The sequence below is a fragment of the Choristoneura fumiferana genome, chromosome 11 (assembly GCF_025370935.1).
Source record: "Choristoneura fumiferana chromosome 11, NRCan_CFum_1, whole genome shotgun sequence".
In the NCBI taxonomy this organism is placed as follows: Eukaryota; Metazoa; Arthropoda; class Insecta; order Lepidoptera; family Tortricidae; genus Choristoneura; species Choristoneura fumiferana.
Genome location: NC_133482.1, coordinates 10,574,866 through 10,592,908, shown reverse-complemented (window position 1 = coordinate 10,592,908; position 18,043 = coordinate 10,574,866). Strand labels below are relative to the sequence as shown.

The window sequence follows — 18,043 nt, the reverse complement described above, 5'->3', positions numbered from 1 at the left end:
AATAATTCTATACCAAAGTTCAAACATGAAGTGACAGCAACAAAGTACTAAATGTAAAGATATCTTTGACCTCGACTGTACCAATGTAGATTTTTACGCTTTAAAAGATATTATCACGGATGCGATTCCAAAATCACGCTTCTTGTTATTAGGGATCCGTACCAGAAGGGTCCAAACGGTATTGCTGTCACGTGTCCTTCAGTCTGTCATATAAGTGTTACAGGCAAATCGTTGGAAAATATACAAACCTAAAACTCGGAAGTGAACTGTATATCAACAAATAATAAAAATCGGTCAAGCATGAGACGATCTTAACTTTGTAAAAAAAAATACGTTTCTAGTGTGGGGACCCCTTAATTTTTATTATATTTGTTGTAGCGGAAATAAAAATACACATTGTGTAAATTTCAGCTGTCTATCTACGGTTGTCGAAATATAGCCCTGTGACAGACGGGGACAGCAATATGGATCTGCTACGGAATCGGAATTTATAGAAATGTTAATTTGTATTTGTCTGATTTGTTTTTCAATTCTAATAACAGTCATATATTAAATTGTCACGTAGTTCACAGTGCTTTAGTAGTAGACAGCGTAGTTCACAGTGTTATACTGTGTAATTATTTGGAAATAATAAATAAAAATAGCAATATTGCTACTACACGTATCTTCATTCATGGTAAGGTTTTGATTTCCTGCATGCTTGGGACACATAAATGAAACATAATAAGACGATGTTATGTATTTATTGTACAAATTTTCCAGTTCTGCTTACTAAGATGAAAGCTTGTGAAGTTTCGGTTTTCTTATTAGAGAAGTACATAACTAGAACTATTTAGTTAAATGCTGTGGTCGCAGTTAAAATTACTGGCGTTGTTTGATAATACTGGCCGTTCATCGAGTGAAAACACAACAATATAACAAAACAAAATCTGAATGAAACAACACAATAATATTTTGAAAATGTTTTTTATTAATAACACTTACATTTTTACAGCGCTCCTAGCCAACAGAGTAATACTAAAAACTGAATCGGTGTAAAGAACTGTCGAACGCAAAACAAAGTTCTACGGTGTACGGACAAATAAATGGCTCGCAAAGATCAAATCATTACAGTAATGTCATCATGATCAACGACTATTGTCACGAGGCGTACATCGTTCATCAAACAAGCACAGAAGGTCACTCTAAACAAACAAACATCATTTAAATCTATAAACATTTCATATAATTTAGATTTATTAGTCGCTATAATGTTATATTTTACTTTTGTAACCATTATTATAATGTTATATGTATTCGTTACGAAAAATTGAAATGAATCGTTCCACTCGGGCGCCAGGCCGCGGCGCCGCCCCCGCCCCGCCTCCCGGCCCGAGTGACGCAACACAACGATGACTCTATCATAACTGTATAATTTTAAAAATTTCTAATTACGCATCCCTACGTTTTGTTATTATCCTTTAATTAAGAAATAAAATCTTACATAATTACCATGAGCAGCCTATTTTAATAAATTTGACAAAATTCACTAATAATCTGATTAATCTTTTTAGAAAAGTAAAGCATCGTGTTCGCTCGGGCGGGCTTGCGCGCCGAGCGCCCGCGACCGTGTATGCTTCGTTATCTACGTTACAATTGAAAATACGGCTTCAAAATTTCAACTACCTACCTAACAGTAAGCGGTAGTACACTAACCCAGGCACTCCACATCGACCTCGCACACACCATGCACCCGATCGCATCTTCAAATAAACGTTTTTTCACTCGAAAAATTCAACTTAATCTAAGTCACTTAAATTATAATAATAATGGCTCTTAACTGTAATTTTACAACAAATGCTTTTCGTTGGCCGCCGAACACGGCGGCATACCGACGCCCATATGATTCACGAACGATGAACTACTGCTAAACGATCATTTATTACTTATTACATAAGTATGTGAAAAACAATTTCATTAGTATTATTTATTAATTCTATCTTATGTCATTAGTGTGTCGAGGGCACACTACGCGGAGGCGCGTGAGTGAGTCGGCAGCGGCCGGCCTCGCCCGGACGCAGGCGCCGGCGGTCGGAGCCCGGCCCGGGCCCGGCGCGCGCGGCGTCCCCCTCGCGTCCGGCGAATCCGAGATAATCAAATTACGTCAAACAATTTCAATATAAAAATAACTCGATTCATAATCATAAAAATTAATAATAATCGTGTATAATTATTTTCATCACAAATATCAAACCACCGTTCACCGTGCATATATACATATATAGTCCATAGGAAAGAATAAATAATGGAGTGTGCGCGAGCGAGGGCGGGCGGCGTCGGGCGGGGGCGGGCGGCGACGGGTGGCGGCGGCAAGCGTGAGAAGCGCGCACGGAGCAGCGGCCGCGGCGGCACGCGCAGCACAACAACAGGCGCCTAGTAATAAGTCTCTTGCTCCAGCCAGCCGCCCGGGTTGCGGCGCAGGTAGAAGCGCCGGATCTCGTCGTAGATGAAGATCGACAGCATGAACGGGATCGCCGGCAGCCACCACACGAACCTGCGCAACGGTAACACACCTCCTTAGTATGTGCATAGCTTCTCAACGAGACCGATAAGCGTCGAGCGCTTTCTGGGGGGCAGTTGCAGTAGAACGCTATAAAAAATTAGCGAGCGCGCATAAAGAGAAAGGAGCCGCCTTCGAGAAAAATCCTAAAAACGGTAGGCAAAAATGCAAAATCCTCGGAGTTAACGAAAGTTTAAAAAGCTCTTTATTGTATGTTTCATCAACAATGTTTACTCCATATATTCGACTCGGCAGTTATTTTTACCTATTGATTTGTACTTTCATTTATAAAGTACGCTAGGGTCCAGGAGGATGTGAATTTGTACTCACTTGAGTGGGTACATCCTCAGCCCCTTGTCCATTCCAGGCGTGTAAGACAGGAAGGCGGCGAGCGCGGTCTCGAAGAGAATGCCGAAGTTGAGCGCCCAGTTGCGCATGCCCTGGTGTACGATGGAGTTGCGGCGCGTCTTGCAGATGATCAGATCGGCCCACTGCACCACCACGATGGACACGAAGAAAGCCGTGTGGCAGGTGAACTCCAGGGCTTTGCGGTCGCGGTAAGTCTGGGGACAAGGTGGTCGGTTCAAAAATATAAGCTAAAACTTAGGCCCATCGTTGATTAAATTGGTAAAAATTTTATAGTCATTCATTGTTTGTATTACCAAACTTTCTTTTGACACAGGTGAAAATAGAAAAGTAAAACGAGTGTCGATTTACACCATTTAGATTTTAGTAAATTAGCACAAATTTTATACATTTACATTTTAAAACCGCTTTAATTTTGAGCCAAGTATGTTTTCGAGAACATGACTTTCAATGGTACCAGTTTTGTCAAAAATGCCTAAAGGTGTTACAACAAACTTAACACAATCTAACAATACTCAAGTCAAGAGGAGTCTATATACTCGAAGAAGTACCAATGCAAGCCTGCATAAGAAATGAAAACATTTATGATAATTCTATATTGTTTGTTCCTTTTTGTACGACTAAGTATTTACATCGTACATAGCTATAACTCTTCGTTATGTAGCAGTTATAAAAACAATATTCTCACCCATTCTTGTCCGTAGGAGTCAGTCAGATCGTTGATCGCCTTCGAGTCCCAATGCTTCCTGATGCCGAAGAGATGCATCGGCAGGAAACCGTTCTCAGCCATGATCACGAAGTACACGAAGAAGCCAGCGGCGGCTTGGATCATGCCGATCTGACCGTACGCCATTGAGATCAACCTGCCATCACACATACGTGTCACAACGAGAAGGTATCGCTTAAGTTTGCAAGCGATTCCAAAAGTGCCGCCTTCTATTAATTGTGCAGTTTTAAAGTTAATTGGCACTGTATTTAATTCAGTAGCTAGGAAAAGCAGTCATTCAATTCGTAAAACATACAGAGTAACGGAGGTAATAGTTAGGTTAGGTGCACTTTTTTGAAGTAAAATTCATTTGAAACAATGTTTGCCACGGAAAAGAAATAAATACAAGCGAAAGTGCCAGAAACTTTATAGATCTACCAATACCGCTGTCACTGGAAGTTGACACTGCCGCACTGGAATACACAGTGAAATGTTGGCAGTCAATGGTTCATGGTTGTAGCTTCATGATGACATAACTAGATTTTCGGAAGTTTAAACTGATTTCGGCACTTCAAGTGGCAGAAACATGTAGTCTACTAAAACAATTCTAATGTATTCAAATAGTCATATGTTGTTTTAAATGTCTGTTTTTTTGTCATAATAATGTGTTACGGCACAGACATGCTTGCTTACTCATAAAAGGAGATTTTTCCCTCTGTATGTCGTGTACCTACGCAATTTATAATTTGCAAAGAAAAGGTCTATGGCCGTATTGTTTAACGCCTGAGCCTTCGCGATAGCATTCACTATCTTTTTCTACCCTCATTCATACAGTGTGACAGAAAGAAGATGAGAACAATACGGTATTTGATAACTCCTGAATTTTCCATGTCGTATATACTATGAAAATGTAGATATACAGACGGTGTTCAGCGAAGACAAAACTTATCGGTTGAAATTGGATTTATAATGTTTTTTTGAAAAATCTATACAGAGTATAGAGTATTTTTGATACTACCTCAAACTGTAACCAGACGAAGATTTAAGTGCTGTGAACAACTATCAAAATAAATTGTTAATTTAAAATTAACTACCAGAGCGTAATTAATTTTTGAAATATTTTGGAGCAGCAATGTAATGCGTACAATAATTTGATACGAGAGAGAAACGTTCTGTGACAGCTGTCACGTCAACAAGTGCGACGTTTTGAATAAAAACAAAGCAGTATCACGTAGTGATACATTGCGTGCTAATTAATTTTGTAAGAAAAATAATTAAGTCAAAGTTTTTTACTAAAACATAATAAAATATGATTATTAGGGCCTTCACTAACTACCCTTAAAGTTCGAGGTAGTAGTAGTATCAAAAATACACACTGTATACTTGTCTCTTTTTCAAACGCTTTTTTCTATGCAGCAAGTATGGCACTACTTGCGTGTGACGTCACATGCAAGTATGTCTTTCTCTGTCTAATCTAGAATTTCAAACCATTATAACTTTGTTATTTGTAAAGGTAGCTTAAAAATTGTTTCTCTATTCGATAGCAGGCATTGTGAAGTTTTAATTTATAAAACATAAAAAATCGCTTTGACAGCAAATACTGTTTTAGACCGGAATTCCAGCTGGTTGACTTATCTTTTGCTCTTGATTTTTTTCTGTTCCGTGGTGTACAAATAACATTAAAAATATATATTTTTTTATGCTATTTAAAGTAAGTCTGTTCATGAGTTTTACTTCAATTAAGTAGCAACACCAATCATCTATAGTGCATTGGAAAAGTTCACTGACGTAACATAATTTCGTTGATTTCGATCGACAAATATAAAATCACTCGAGTTTACCCGCGGCTTCTCACGCGTAAACTGTACAATTGAGATTCCAGGATTTTACATAATTTCCCTGGGAATTCCCAAAATGTATATCGTGGTCTTCATTGAGGTTGTGTTGAGAACAATTGTCTAAAATTTCAAGACTAAGCCCTGCGGTTGAAATTTCAAGATTTTATCCCTATCCCGTGGGAATATCGGTATAAAAAGTAGCCTATCTGTTATTCCAGAGGCCCAGCTACCTATATAGCAAATTTCATGACTAAGCCCAGCGGTTGTTATTTCGAGATTTTATTTCTATCCCGTGGGAATATCGGGATAAAAAATAAATTAACGTTTTCCCAAAATTCATCCAAATCCGTCCAGCTGTTTCAACGTGAAGAAGTAACAAACATTCGCATTTATAATATTAGTAGGAGGATTATTAGACTAAGAACTCAAAACGCTTCCAATGCACTTACTGTTTATCAACTAAATGCAATGTTACTATACAACACCCATGCATCCACACTGTACAACACCCAGTATGTCGAAACTACAATGTGTTAAATCATTTAAAAGTAAATTAAGATCAATAAAAAAAGTAACCCAGCTTCAGAAGTACACAATACTCGACTACCGCTACCGGTAGCAGAAAATGCAGTATTGTCTTTACAAGTAATTCTGAACCTAGGCGCGAAGTAAGCTTTAGCGAATAGAGTGGTAGACAGGCAATCGCAAGTATACAGCGTTAACCAAGGAGCCCTAATTAAGTGTTATGTGTGTGTGAGGCGTCGAAAGCGCTTGTAGCTTAAAGACTGCAGCTAACGTGCTTTCTACATAATATAAAATGAAAATACATAAACATAAATACGTGAAAAAATATTACGATTTCACTAAATGGTACCCTTTTGCCTACGGCATTCCTTTAAAACAAACGTTGATAATAATTAATTAAATAGTATCTGTTATCTACTTGGACAATTACGACAATTCCACACACAAAATGAATGTTCTAATGCGTCTATGACGAGGACTACACGTTCTATTTCATTTCTAATCGTGCAGTTGCTCAGACACTGCATTGCGTAGTGTCACCAGACAAACAATTTATTAATCTTGAAATATGGAAGAGTGAAGATTATATAGAGACAGAGGTAGGATAGTCTAAATCTAGACTAAGTTGGCAATTTCTAATTCAAAATAACAGTAGAAAACTATTAGAAGAACGTAGAAACAAAACATGGCGAATTTCGGTGTATATGTTTCGTATATTTATTACGTATTTGGACACAACGATATTGCTATAACTATATTTTACATGGGACGCACGAGAGTAGAATAAAGAATCGTTTCGTGCTGGACACAGGGGGGAGGGCTTTTCATAATCACTCTTCCACATCCAGTTCAAATGGCACTGTCGAATTACAAACAGCCGGGCTATTAGCGTTGAATGTCGGCCATATTAGTGCCGCGTAAGGTACGTAATAGTCGGCTGCCGTGTAACAGTAGCAGCCAGATGAACGGTATCTAGTAAGCGTGTCCTGCGCGGGGCGCGGGCGGTGCAGGCGGGGCCAACCTTCTGTTGACGAGGTTGTCACGGTAAGGGTCCCGCGGCTGCCGCTTCATGATATCGGACTCGGGCGCTTCGTAGGCCAATGATATAGCAGGCACCTTCGGTAACACCAAGCAATCAGGAAATACCAATACGTACGTAGCGAACCACTTATACATAAAATATACCTACGTACCTACACAACCTGGCTAGGCCGCTTATACTATAAAACTACATCGAATAATAAATGATATTCATAAAAAAGTACAGTATATCTAGATTTGCTTAAATTACGTATAAATTAATTAGTATGAAAGTAGAAAATTGGCGTGTTCACATATCAGATACGATAGCTTTTACCGACCTTAAAAAGATGAATAGTAAAATCTGAAATACTACTCTAGTGAAAGAAGTTACATACAAATAAGCCCTAGGCTGTCGAGTGGTCATATAAATTACGTATATAATACAAATATGTGTTAGTGTAAGAGGCCTGAATGACGTAATTACGAGTCATAATGGTGTGATGAAGCTTGTTCCTTACGTGAGAAGAGATCGTATGAGAGCGACACCATGTGAAAAAATAATATTGTGTTAGGGTGAGGTTATGAGCGGTAAGAAATGATAAAAAGTCAAATACAATACAGAAAGACAACAGTAGTACGAAAGACCATTGATAATGTTTTCATAATCCATGCATGAGAGTGCAGAGACGGCAGATAGGCACAGGGAAACACCGAAAACTTACCTTTACGACCACACATACATTACACCGTACATAAATAAGTGTTAATAAAAAACGACAAACAACTAAATGAAACAATGTGTTTATGATTAGGGTCGGACGAGGGCGTGTGAGGGCGTCGTGGCACTTTTAAAACACATTCTTCCATGAATATTAATCACATCAAGCTATGTTAAAAGGGTCGTTAATAGAGAAAAACGTATAAGACAACGCAAGGCAGAAAATAGGAGCTGTGCGTTTGTCGCCTTCAATATCCACGGAGAGCTATTGTGGTGGAGGGACGGTACTACCACACTGCAAGCAACAACCAGACCTCAATATTGAAGACTAACGTACACGTGGTAGCAAGCAAATTAGCAGATAGATAGATTAATCTTTGAACGAGTGCGAATAACACTCGTGATGTTTTACCTCTCGTTAACTAGTTTATCTGTGAAAGGATTACGCGGCTGTCGCTTCATAATGTCAGATTCGGCCTCCTCGTAAGCCAGGGAAATGGCGGGCACCTACAAACACTAGCGATGTGAGCAACAGAGGCCGCCCGACAAGCGCGGTGCGTGTCACGTGACAACATCCAACACATAGCAAGCCGCTTGCAACCGCACGCTACTCATACTCATACCATACACCAAATAAATGGAACCCACTCTTCAGTAAACAAAAGCTCCGTTGGCAATAAACTGACTCCCCAATATCCTTTAGTGAGCGCCCAATGAAGTACAAGGATGTCGGCATAAAACTGCATTGCTAATGCAATAGACTTCAAGTGGTTTTATTGTCATACATAAGGCATGAGCTCTTGTACTGTCTCGAATAAACGATCAATAGCGAGGTCGCACGTGCTGCCATCTGTCTTCAGATTCGAGCACTTGACCTTGTTGCTTCCCCTTTACTTATGAAGACAAAATAAGCAGCGAGCGGTTACAACGACTTGAACGCTTAAAACTATTATAGAAATGATGTTTATAACACAAAAATGTGAATCATGTAGGTAGTGACTTCTGTCGAGTCGGGAACCCAATATGTTAAACACAAAATTTGAAAGTGATAGATGTGGGTGGGAATGACGTATTATCACTATGAGCTTCGGGGGGCTCCATTGACGGATGGTTATGGGATGAGATGACGGTGACTGTGGTACCTATGGTGTGTTGTGTCTGTTTTAACTGTTGGTCAATGGTATCGGACCGCCGGCAGGGACACCGCATTCGACAAGCGCCACTCTTGGCGCGGCTCGAGGATTAAAATAGGCAAAACACATTCTCATGATTGTTATCTCGCCCCTACTGGAGTAGCGAGCTCCAGCCCAACGGCCATCGTTCTCCAGGCCTCGCACAGAAGCTGAGTTAGTTCCCTCTCTTGTTTTAGTAGAATCATGCTACGCTTCACACTTATTTTAACACCATAATTTTATATAATCATAATTCATTAAAACAATTCTGTTAACACACAGGATAAAATATCTTATGATTACATAAAAACAAGCCTTACGGAGTAACAGCAACAGAACACCCAATTGTTACGATATCGAGACAATAGCGACGTTTAGTTATTAGCTGGGTATCGGTTAATTATTGGCAACATAAGTAGTATTTAGCATGTAATAAAGACCTCTCATTGACAAGTTTGTCGCAAAATGGGTTCCTAGGTGGACGTTTCATAATGTCCGCTTCCGCCTCCTCGTAAGCGAGCGCAATCGCTGGTACCTAGTGTCAATAACTATATAAATATAACTAAATTCATGTGTTCGGGTCAGCCTTTTCTAAAAATTTAAGAAAAATAGTAAAATCCGTAACTCTAGTTAAGGACATACTTTTTAGATTACGTCAAAAGAACTTTTTTTCTTTGTAGGTTTGTATATTATCCTTATTACGTCTAGCTAGTTTGGCTACGATAGTTAATAACATTTTACGGCAGCGAAACATATTCATGTAATTTTTTAAAATATAACAGAAGTTACGGATTTTTTAATTTTATTTATAACAAATACACAGAAAGATAAATCTTCACAGCTTTAACCCTTTGACCGTCACGGTCGGTAAACACGACAATTGAAAAAAGTGCCGTAGGAACCATGTCGGCATTTCGTGGCGCATATGTAACGATTTTCAGAAAAAAAAATTTGACGGCTGTGGCCGACCGTGGCGGTTAAAAGATTAATAATCGGGTAATCGCTAGAGCTGTAAACACGATGAACTCACTGTACGCTGAAATAGCTCTTCAAACAAACAACTTTCAAATAAAACCAATCAGTGATTCGGAGGTTCAATTGTCATTAATTTTTACTTTTCAGTGTACAGTCCAACAGAAAGATAAATGGACTAAAACTGTAGAACTCACCATGTCAGTTCCAAGATCGATGCAAAGGATAGTTACGGTACCGAGAGGTAGAGGGATGTCGCAAAGGATAAAGGCCAAGAAGGGAGAGATTTCGGGGATATTCGAGGTGAGAGTGTAGGCGATGGATTTCTTGAGGTTGTCGAAGATCAGTCGGCCCTCCTCGACGCCGGTGACGATGGACGCGAAGTTGTCGTCGAGCAGGATCATGTCGGCAGCCTACAAATGTTCCGAATCCGTATTGTATGTATGTAACGTTTGGACTAGTTGAATGTGATACAAACACTTCATCAGCACAAATTTACCAAATCTATCGTTTGTCAAACATTTTATTAAATATTTTACTAACTGCTAATCGTGACTGTACTTTTGTAGCTTTTTAAAAAAGTAAATATAGCTAAAAATAGTGTCGTCAAACGATGATTTGGTAAAAAAAAAAAATTTTATGAAACATTTCTGAGATGTGTAACATTGGTGTGTTGAGCGAGAATCGCTTATTCCTAAAACAATTTAAAGAGCAAGCCTTTTAGGAAGTATTCACCACCTTTGTGCTACAAGCCTGTAAACCCAAGTTTTTTTTTATCGTATTGGGGGCAAACGAGCAAACAGATCGTCTGATGGTAAACGATTACCGTCGCCCATGGACATCTGCAACACCAGAAGAGTCACAAATGTGTTGCCGGCCTTTAACGGCTTTTTTTAGTTTGCAAAAGGCAGCGACCGGCCTGTTTAGACGTCGGCACCGGGAATGGATTTTATGCTAATATCCACCAACAACATAGCTAGCTTTTTCATGATTTGATCCCCAAGAGTTTTCAGTATACGGACCTGTTTGGACACATCAGAGCCGGCGATGCCCATGGCAACACCGATGTCAGCCTTTTTAAGAGCAGGAGAGTCGTTGACACCATCACCGGTCACGGCCACGATGGCGCCGAGTCGCTGGCAACCCTCCACGATGATCAGTTTCTGTTGCGGCGAAGTGCGGGCGAACACTATTTCGGTGTGATATCTGATTGAAAGACACAATTTAATTTAAGTTCGTGTTTCGTCATTTTCAAATTAATAATTGGATTATCAGTCGTTGCTTAACTTGACTCCTGTTTCAGTCAAGCCATACGGCGCCAAAACATAACCCCTTATTCGATTAAAAAACATTTATTAGTTGAAAACTCACTTGAGGATTTCGTCAAGCTGGTCGGAGTTGAGTTCTCGCAGTTCAGTTCCGTGGATGACGGCAGCCTTGGCTTCACGCGGGTTGACTTCGGAAACAGGGATGTTGAGGCGGGCGGCGATGTCTTCAACAGTTTCGTTGCCTTCGGAGATGATTCCTACTGACTTGGCGATGGCCTTGGCGGTGATCGGGTGATCACCAGTCACCATGATGACCTGAAAGGGGAAGTGTGTGCTCAAACTGGGTAAGTTTAATTGTTGGCTTAGTGATCGTGTTGAGATATTTATCGATTGGGTAGAGGGAAAACACCGTAAATAAGGCTCATGGATAAACAACGGAATTTAAATAGCAGTGGAAATATTTTCATTTCTTAGATTAGTTAGTTAATTATTATAGATCAACGCGTTTTTATTTGACTGCAGTTAAAACGCTTTATTTGTTAAGAAAGAGCTGAAGTTATTTTGGCTTATCGGAAATGATATCGACATAATCTTGATTTGAGAAACAATGTTCCTTGTCGACAATATTGTTAACCATAACTTAAAACTAGACATTGATAAAAACCATGTTTGTTGGAGAAACAAAAAATTAGGACAATGGGTCCCCAGTCTCAGCTTGTGCTGGTCTTGGTTGCCCGACGTTGGTTTTCAGACTGGTCCCTGTGATGCCAGTTGCACATTATAAGCTTTTACTTTGACCATCTAATCCAACTCCAAAAGGAATATTCAAGAGTTATAACAAGATACCCTAAGAACCCTTTTGAGTCTTGACCTTTAACCTTTCAAAGTTTGCGAGTCGTATTATTCTGATTGAACGAGGCAAACGTAATATCCGAAAGCAAATTGACTTATCTATCTGACATGATGAGAGGAAATTAGAATCTGTTTCCGATTAATCTCCATTAATATGAATACTAGAGATGCGCCGAGTACAACTTTTACCGAGTAACCGAGTACCGAGTATACTTGGTTCAGTTTTGGGGCGCGAAAACAGGTTTAGGACAGGCTAGCTACTACGTAACTGGAAACTCGAAGTTTGTATCGTAACGTCCCTCTAGCTCTCGTATTAAATAGCATAAGTGTCAGAGGGACCGCACGACACGAACTTCGAGTTTCGTAGTAGCCCTGCAGGTTCGCATGGCGCTACCAGCCAACGCGAGCGAACGTCGCGGGAATCCCCACCTTCTCCCTCGCAAATAATTCAGTTGTTGTTTTAAAGAAAATCGCATTCGGTCCGCGTATTCATTGCTGAAATATTTACAATTGATAATTCTAATTTTTGTGTTTTTTATTAATAAATACTCTTAATAACATTTTAAAAACAGCCTGTTTTATTATAATACGTATTATGATTCCTCTTAAATAAAAATTTTATTTAGATCGAGTATACTCATCAATGGAACCGAGTTATTCAGCCGAGTACGAGTATCAAAAAAACTGCCGAATACATCTAGTACCGAGAAAATGTGTATATTAATGTTTGGGATTATAACCTTCGAATTTGTAGGGTTACGTACTTTCGGCGTGTCTATACTCGTATTTCTGGTCCTAAGTGTTATGCATATTATGCTGCATACCCTAGGCAATCGTTCATCCGCGCCACGCCACTGTAATCTTTTGTTTCCTTTCAGTACGAAATATCTAGCATGTTTAACAGAAAAGTTCTCAAATGGAGACCGCGTATAGGTAAGCGCAGCGTAGGTCGTCCACCAACGATATGGACGGACGACCTGGATAAAGCTGCGGTTTAAAACCGCTTCCAATCGAAGCAACTTGAAGGTCTATGGGAAAGACCTATGTCCAATAGTGGAAAAGTCCTACAACTGATATGATAATAACGATAAGTATATTTTAAGATGAATCCTACCTTGATACCAGCGGAGCGGCACTTAGCAACGGCGTCGGGGACGGCGGCGCGGGGCGGATCAATCATGCTCATGAGGCCGACGAAGCGAAGGTTCTCCTGGGGGAAGTTAGGGTCGTCCTGGTTGAACTTGAAGCCGATCGGGAACTTGTCAGAGGGCAGCTGCAGGTCGCAGAAGCCGAGCACGCGCTCGCCCAGACCGCCGAGTTCCAGGTACGCGTTGTTGAAAGCCTCCTTCATTTCTTCGTCGAGAACCTTAGGAACAAATTCGATATTAGTATAGCAGTATAAATCAGAATCTAACATGCTAGGTGGAACTCAGTTTTCAATAGCATCGTCATTAAATTTTATAAGAGTAGTCTTGTTAAACCCAAATATTTGTTCCCGGAACGAGAAGAAAACGCAAAACCAAAGAGCAGATTCAGAAGTAATCAAATCAATCTCGCGTTAACACTAATTCCGAAAAATCCCCAAGCTATATTCATAAACCAATGTGGTGTAAACGAGCTCAGAACGCGGTACACTTCAGCCTCAATCTTGTGTTAGTTAGTCCCAAGATTAAGTTTTTCGCAGCCGCATTGCGTAAGTTCTAGCGGGAGCGTCCCTAACTAAATTACTCTTTCGCTGACAAAGGGAGATGAGATTATGAAATACTTTGTTCTTGAAACGTTACATAACAAGGTTTGTTAATGATTTTGTTTAGAGATACCTTTTCCTTTCCGCCAATGAAGATGGTGCTGCATCGTTCTAGGATCCTTTCGGGGGCACCCTTCATGACAAGCAGGTGGCGAGGGTCGCTGGGGTCGTCGCTCTCGTGGATGGACACCTGGTATTTGTTTGTGGAGTTGAATGGAATCTCGCAAGCTTTCTTGTTGCGTTTTCGTATTGAAAGCACGTCTCCGAGGGCTAATTCCATGCACTTGAGCAGAGCGGCTTCGGACGCGTCACCAGCAACTTCCTTTTTCAGAATAGGGACGCCGTCCTGGCCGCCCTTGAATTCAGCGCGATTGCATAGTGTTGCGATCTTGGCAAGGGCCTTAAATCCGGGGCTGGTGCGATCTGAGGAAGAGATATGTAAGGTAAATAGAAATAATAATACTTTATCGTTAACTCGGAGACGTCTTCTTTCTAGCATGAACATTCATACAGGCATAGGAAGTGTCTGGAATAAACAGCCAGGTAATCTGTCCATCTTATAGGGAGCCACTTTGTGTTACGCCTGCTGACCGACGTTGTCGAATTGATTGACACCAAGATGTTGCCAACAGATCTTGTCTCCTTTCGAAACATCACTGAAACGAGCTGAAGGCAGCAGCAGAATCAAGGTACATAAAAAGGACGTATTTGTAAAATCTTACCATATTGTACTCCAGATTGATCTTCAGTGGTATCAGCCTCAATGATCTGGTTATCGAACCACATGTGAGCGACCGTCATCCGATTCTGGGTTAGGGTGCCGGTCTTGTCAGAGCAGATGGTGGACGTGGAGCCGAGGGTCTCGACGGCTTCCAAGTTCTTGACAAGACAGTTCTTGGAGGCCATGCGTTTGGCAGTGAGGGTTAGGCACACAGTTACGGTGGCGAGCAGACCTTCTGGCACGTTGGCAACGATGATACCTGGAATAACGATAACGTGTTATTGAACAGAATATATAATAATATACAATGCAAGGTAAATAATAAAGTTAAAAGAAGACTTCGTTTCTGATGCAGCTCATGTCTACACAGTGTCGGAGTGTAACTTAACCTACAAAGTGTCGGAGTAGGATAAGTCGGTGTCGGCTAAGGGGTCTGTTTGCAGCGATTTGCCATGGTTACTGTCAATGAATGGCTTCAATTTTCTAGCTAGATTGTTCCATCACTGGTATGTAATACTTTACGAGTCAGCGATATGAACATATATAGAACCCAGACTTAGTTGATATTCTCATGGTATTATTACAAGACTGTCCAAAAAAGGTTTCATTTTCAGCGATCATTACCGATAAGGAAGATAACAGCGTCAAGCCAGTGGTAGCCGAGGATAAACGCAATAACGAAGAAGGTGACTCCGAGGAAGACGGCGACGCCGGTGATGAGGTGAATGAAGTGGTGGATTTCCTTGGCAATCGGAGTCTCGCCCGTGTCCAGGCCGGACGCCAGGCCTGCGATACGGCCCATGACCTGACAAGAGTAACAACTCAGTTTTAGGATCGATCATAGATATACGGCTTGATTACATTGTGCCTCTTTGGCATGTTGCTTGATTTATTTAGATTGAATCAACATAAAGGCAAAATACTGTGGTGATTTTTAAGTTTTTTGCCAAGAAATTTACATGTAAGCATTTACAGCTAAAACGTCGGAGATAAAAACGCTTCTTGCTTCACTGTGTACGGTATTTGAGATTACAGTTTATTTTTATTTTACAGGCACTATTTTATGTCAACTAAAAATGTACTTTCATCAAGGTATCAAATAAATAAATATCTTTTTCACTTCTCATTGTCGTAAAATTCGTATTTTTGCTGGGTCTAGGCGACATAAAATGACTTTGACAATGCAAAATCTTCGTCTAAAACCCACAAACAAAAAACATTACATTTACATTTAATTCAACGCCTCGCCATGGCAGTGCACAAATTAACATAGTAAACTCACAGTGTTGTCTCCACAGCAGATGACGATTCCCTTAGCGGTACCCTCGACGGCGTTTGTAGAGAAGAAAGCCAAGTTCTTGGTCTCAAGCGGGTTCTCATTGGTGAAGTCTGAACCGCGGGACTGAGGCTCCGATTCGCCAGTTAAACTCGAGTTGTCTACTTTGAAACCACGCGCTTCAATGATCCGAATGTCAGCAGGGATACGGTCGCCGAATTTCACCTGAAATTTTCAGAGTGTTAACGTTTGAGTGTCTGAGCGTGTGTGCCAGTTTGTTTTTCAATAAATTACTAGGACATTAATACGGACTTAATGTATAAGATAAGGACCCGAGTGTGTACGACTAGTCTGCCATTTAATATCGAACCACAACGGAGCGTACAAAAATATCTGACACGTCCTACCAGCCCTAGAGATAGTCGTATCAGATACTTATGCACGCATTGTTGTGTCGGATACTGATGCTGGTGATTGTACGTGAGTCGTATCATTAAGTTGTAATAAGTCTTTATATAAATAAAATAAGTTGTCAAATCAATGAAAAATATAAGAAATGTAAATTTCTTGTAAATAGTAAAATTAAATACTTAATGTTTTTCTTTCCTAACTAGGTACCTAAAATATCCTAACGACCTAAAATGGTTATCGGAATATTTTTTCCAATAGACTAGTTACGGCATTTACTGCTTACGGAAAAAGTAATTGCTCCATCCAAGCAAAAACAATACCGTAGTTACGAAATCAAAAAAAGCGATGGCTTATATGTAAACAATAACTTATTATTAGATCGGAGAAGAACGAAAGAGTACAACGGACAGTAGTTATTTTATCAGTCAGTACAAGTCGATTCATAAGAGCTGGCACGAACGGATTGAAGAGTGAACGAATAACGTCTATGCTGTCATCAAAAAATGATTAAATAAGTGATATTCGTGTTATAAGAAGTATTCTATTATACTCGTTTACATAAAATATTAGTAGACCCCTGTATCAATAATCATTGGCGTGCATTGGGTCGATTGCAGAGCAGGCTGCCTACCCTCCTGCCTACTCAATGCACTCCATAGTGTATAAGAACGGTACTCACACAGTGACAAGTGCCATTATTTTCGTTAAATTCATTCGTGCCAGCCAGCTCTTGCGAATCGGCTTCTAAGGCTCTTGTAGATGTCCGTTGTTTTCACCGGACAACGGAACGTTTTTTTGCCGGATTTGCAGTGTTGTGTGGCTTACAATGAACGAGTGTACATGCATCGAACTTTTGTCCGGCGTCTTAGCCATACAACACCGCAAGTCCGGCAACAACGGACGTCTACAAGTGGCCTAAATTGAGCACTTACTTCAACAATGTCACCTAGCACCAGGTCGTCGGCGCGGAGCGTCAGCTTCTCCCCCTCGCGGATGACGGTAGCGAACTGCGGCACCATGTTCTTAAACGATTCCATGATTTTGGACGACTTGCTTTCCTGATAATACGAGAAGATGCCCGTCACGATGACGACAGCTGATAATACAATGCCGAGGTATAAATTGTCGTCCGCTGGTTCTTCAACGGTACTTGCCTGGAATAAACGACAAAATTACCTACTCTTCACCATAAGAGTATGCGACTGAAACGTAATTTTGATATTAATTAACGTAATTTAATTAACGTAATTTTGATATTAGTTAACTGACCTGAATTCCATAGGCTATAAAGCATAGAATAGCACCAATCCACAGTAATAACGCGAAGCCTCCAAACAAATTTTTACAAAATTTCACCCATTCGGGCGTCTGCTTAGGTGGCGTGAGTGCATTTGGACCGTCCCTTTCAAGATTCTCTTTCGCTTTTGCGTGACTAAGGCCCTAGAGGAAAAAATGTTAAAGATTGATAAGGTTCAAAATCCGGCAGTGGAATTAAAATAGCAAGTCAAATTTAAGGACATCATTGATCTGTCATCACTGTCTTTATGTAATGACATTGAATATGATTATATTAGCTAATTAGAAAGTGATCTTACATTTTCTGGATGTGTTTGAAATCTTTGGTAAAGTTCCTCGGGAGTTACTTTGTGAAAATCAATATCCAACTCCTGTTTAAGGTCATCTAAATCTCCTGGTTTCCGCTTCTTCGCAGGAGGCTTCCGGCGAGTCTGTAACACACACGACACAAATCAAAAATAAGAACGAAACCAAACAAATGACAAAAGCGCCTGGTCGACACTACTGGAGACCAAAGGGCTGGCAGCTATCTCTCTCAACGAATCGCCATCGCCATTCAAAGAGAGAATGCTGCCAGCCTCTTGGTCACCATGCCAAGGGGGCCTTTTTAGAT

The 18,043-nt window shown here is 40.4% G+C and overlaps 1 protein-coding gene and 1 long non-coding RNA gene across 9 annotated transcripts in view; one reads left to right on the top strand and one right to left on the bottom strand.

Moving 5' to 3' along the window:
• Positions 1-947: 947 nt before the first annotated feature.
• Positions 948-18,043, bottom strand: part of Atpalpha (sodium/potassium-transporting ATPase subunit alpha) — a 65,850-nt gene continuing 48,754 nt past the window's right edge. For 5 of the 8 annotated variants that reach the window (XM_074094514.1, XM_074094519.1, XM_074094521.1 and 2 more), the window contains 15 exons: positions 17,730-17,861; positions 17,404-17,574; positions 17,067-17,288; positions 15,730-15,948; positions 15,072-15,252; positions 14,449-14,706; positions 13,800-14,149; positions 13,094-13,345; positions 11,231-11,442; positions 10,882-11,065; positions 10,057-10,272; positions 8,128-8,222; positions 3,594-3,768; positions 2,870-3,102; positions 948-2,533 (listed from right to left, as the gene is read on the bottom strand). In XM_074094514.1, coding sequence (XP_073950615.1) covers positions 2,413-2,533; positions 2,870-3,102; positions 3,594-3,768; positions 8,128-8,222; positions 10,057-10,272; positions 10,882-11,065; positions 11,231-11,442; positions 13,094-13,345; positions 13,800-14,149; positions 14,449-14,706; positions 15,072-15,252; positions 15,730-15,948; positions 17,067-17,288; positions 17,404-17,574; positions 17,730-17,861 — 3,021 coding nt within the window. In that variant the 3' untranslated portion in view covers positions 948-2,412. Of the gene's footprint in view, positions 2,534-2,869; positions 3,103-3,593; positions 3,769-6,995; positions 7,091-8,127; positions 8,223-9,327; positions 9,423-10,056; positions 10,273-10,881; positions 11,066-11,230; positions 11,443-13,093; positions 13,346-13,799; positions 14,150-14,448; positions 14,707-15,071; positions 15,253-15,729; positions 15,949-17,066; positions 17,289-17,403; positions 17,575-17,729; positions 17,862-18,043 lie in introns of all 8 variants that reach the window. The other 3 variants (XM_074094516.1, XM_074094520.1, XM_074094515.1) reach the window with 2 other exon arrangements.
• LOC141432771 (uncharacterized) overlaps positions 3,775-18,043 on the top strand; it is an 89,291-nt gene continuing 75,022 nt past the window's right edge. The window contains exon 1 of the long non-coding RNA XR_012451861.1: positions 3,775-4,967. This is a non-coding gene — a long non-coding RNA (uncharacterized lncRNA). The remainder of the gene's footprint in view (positions 4,968-18,043) is intronic.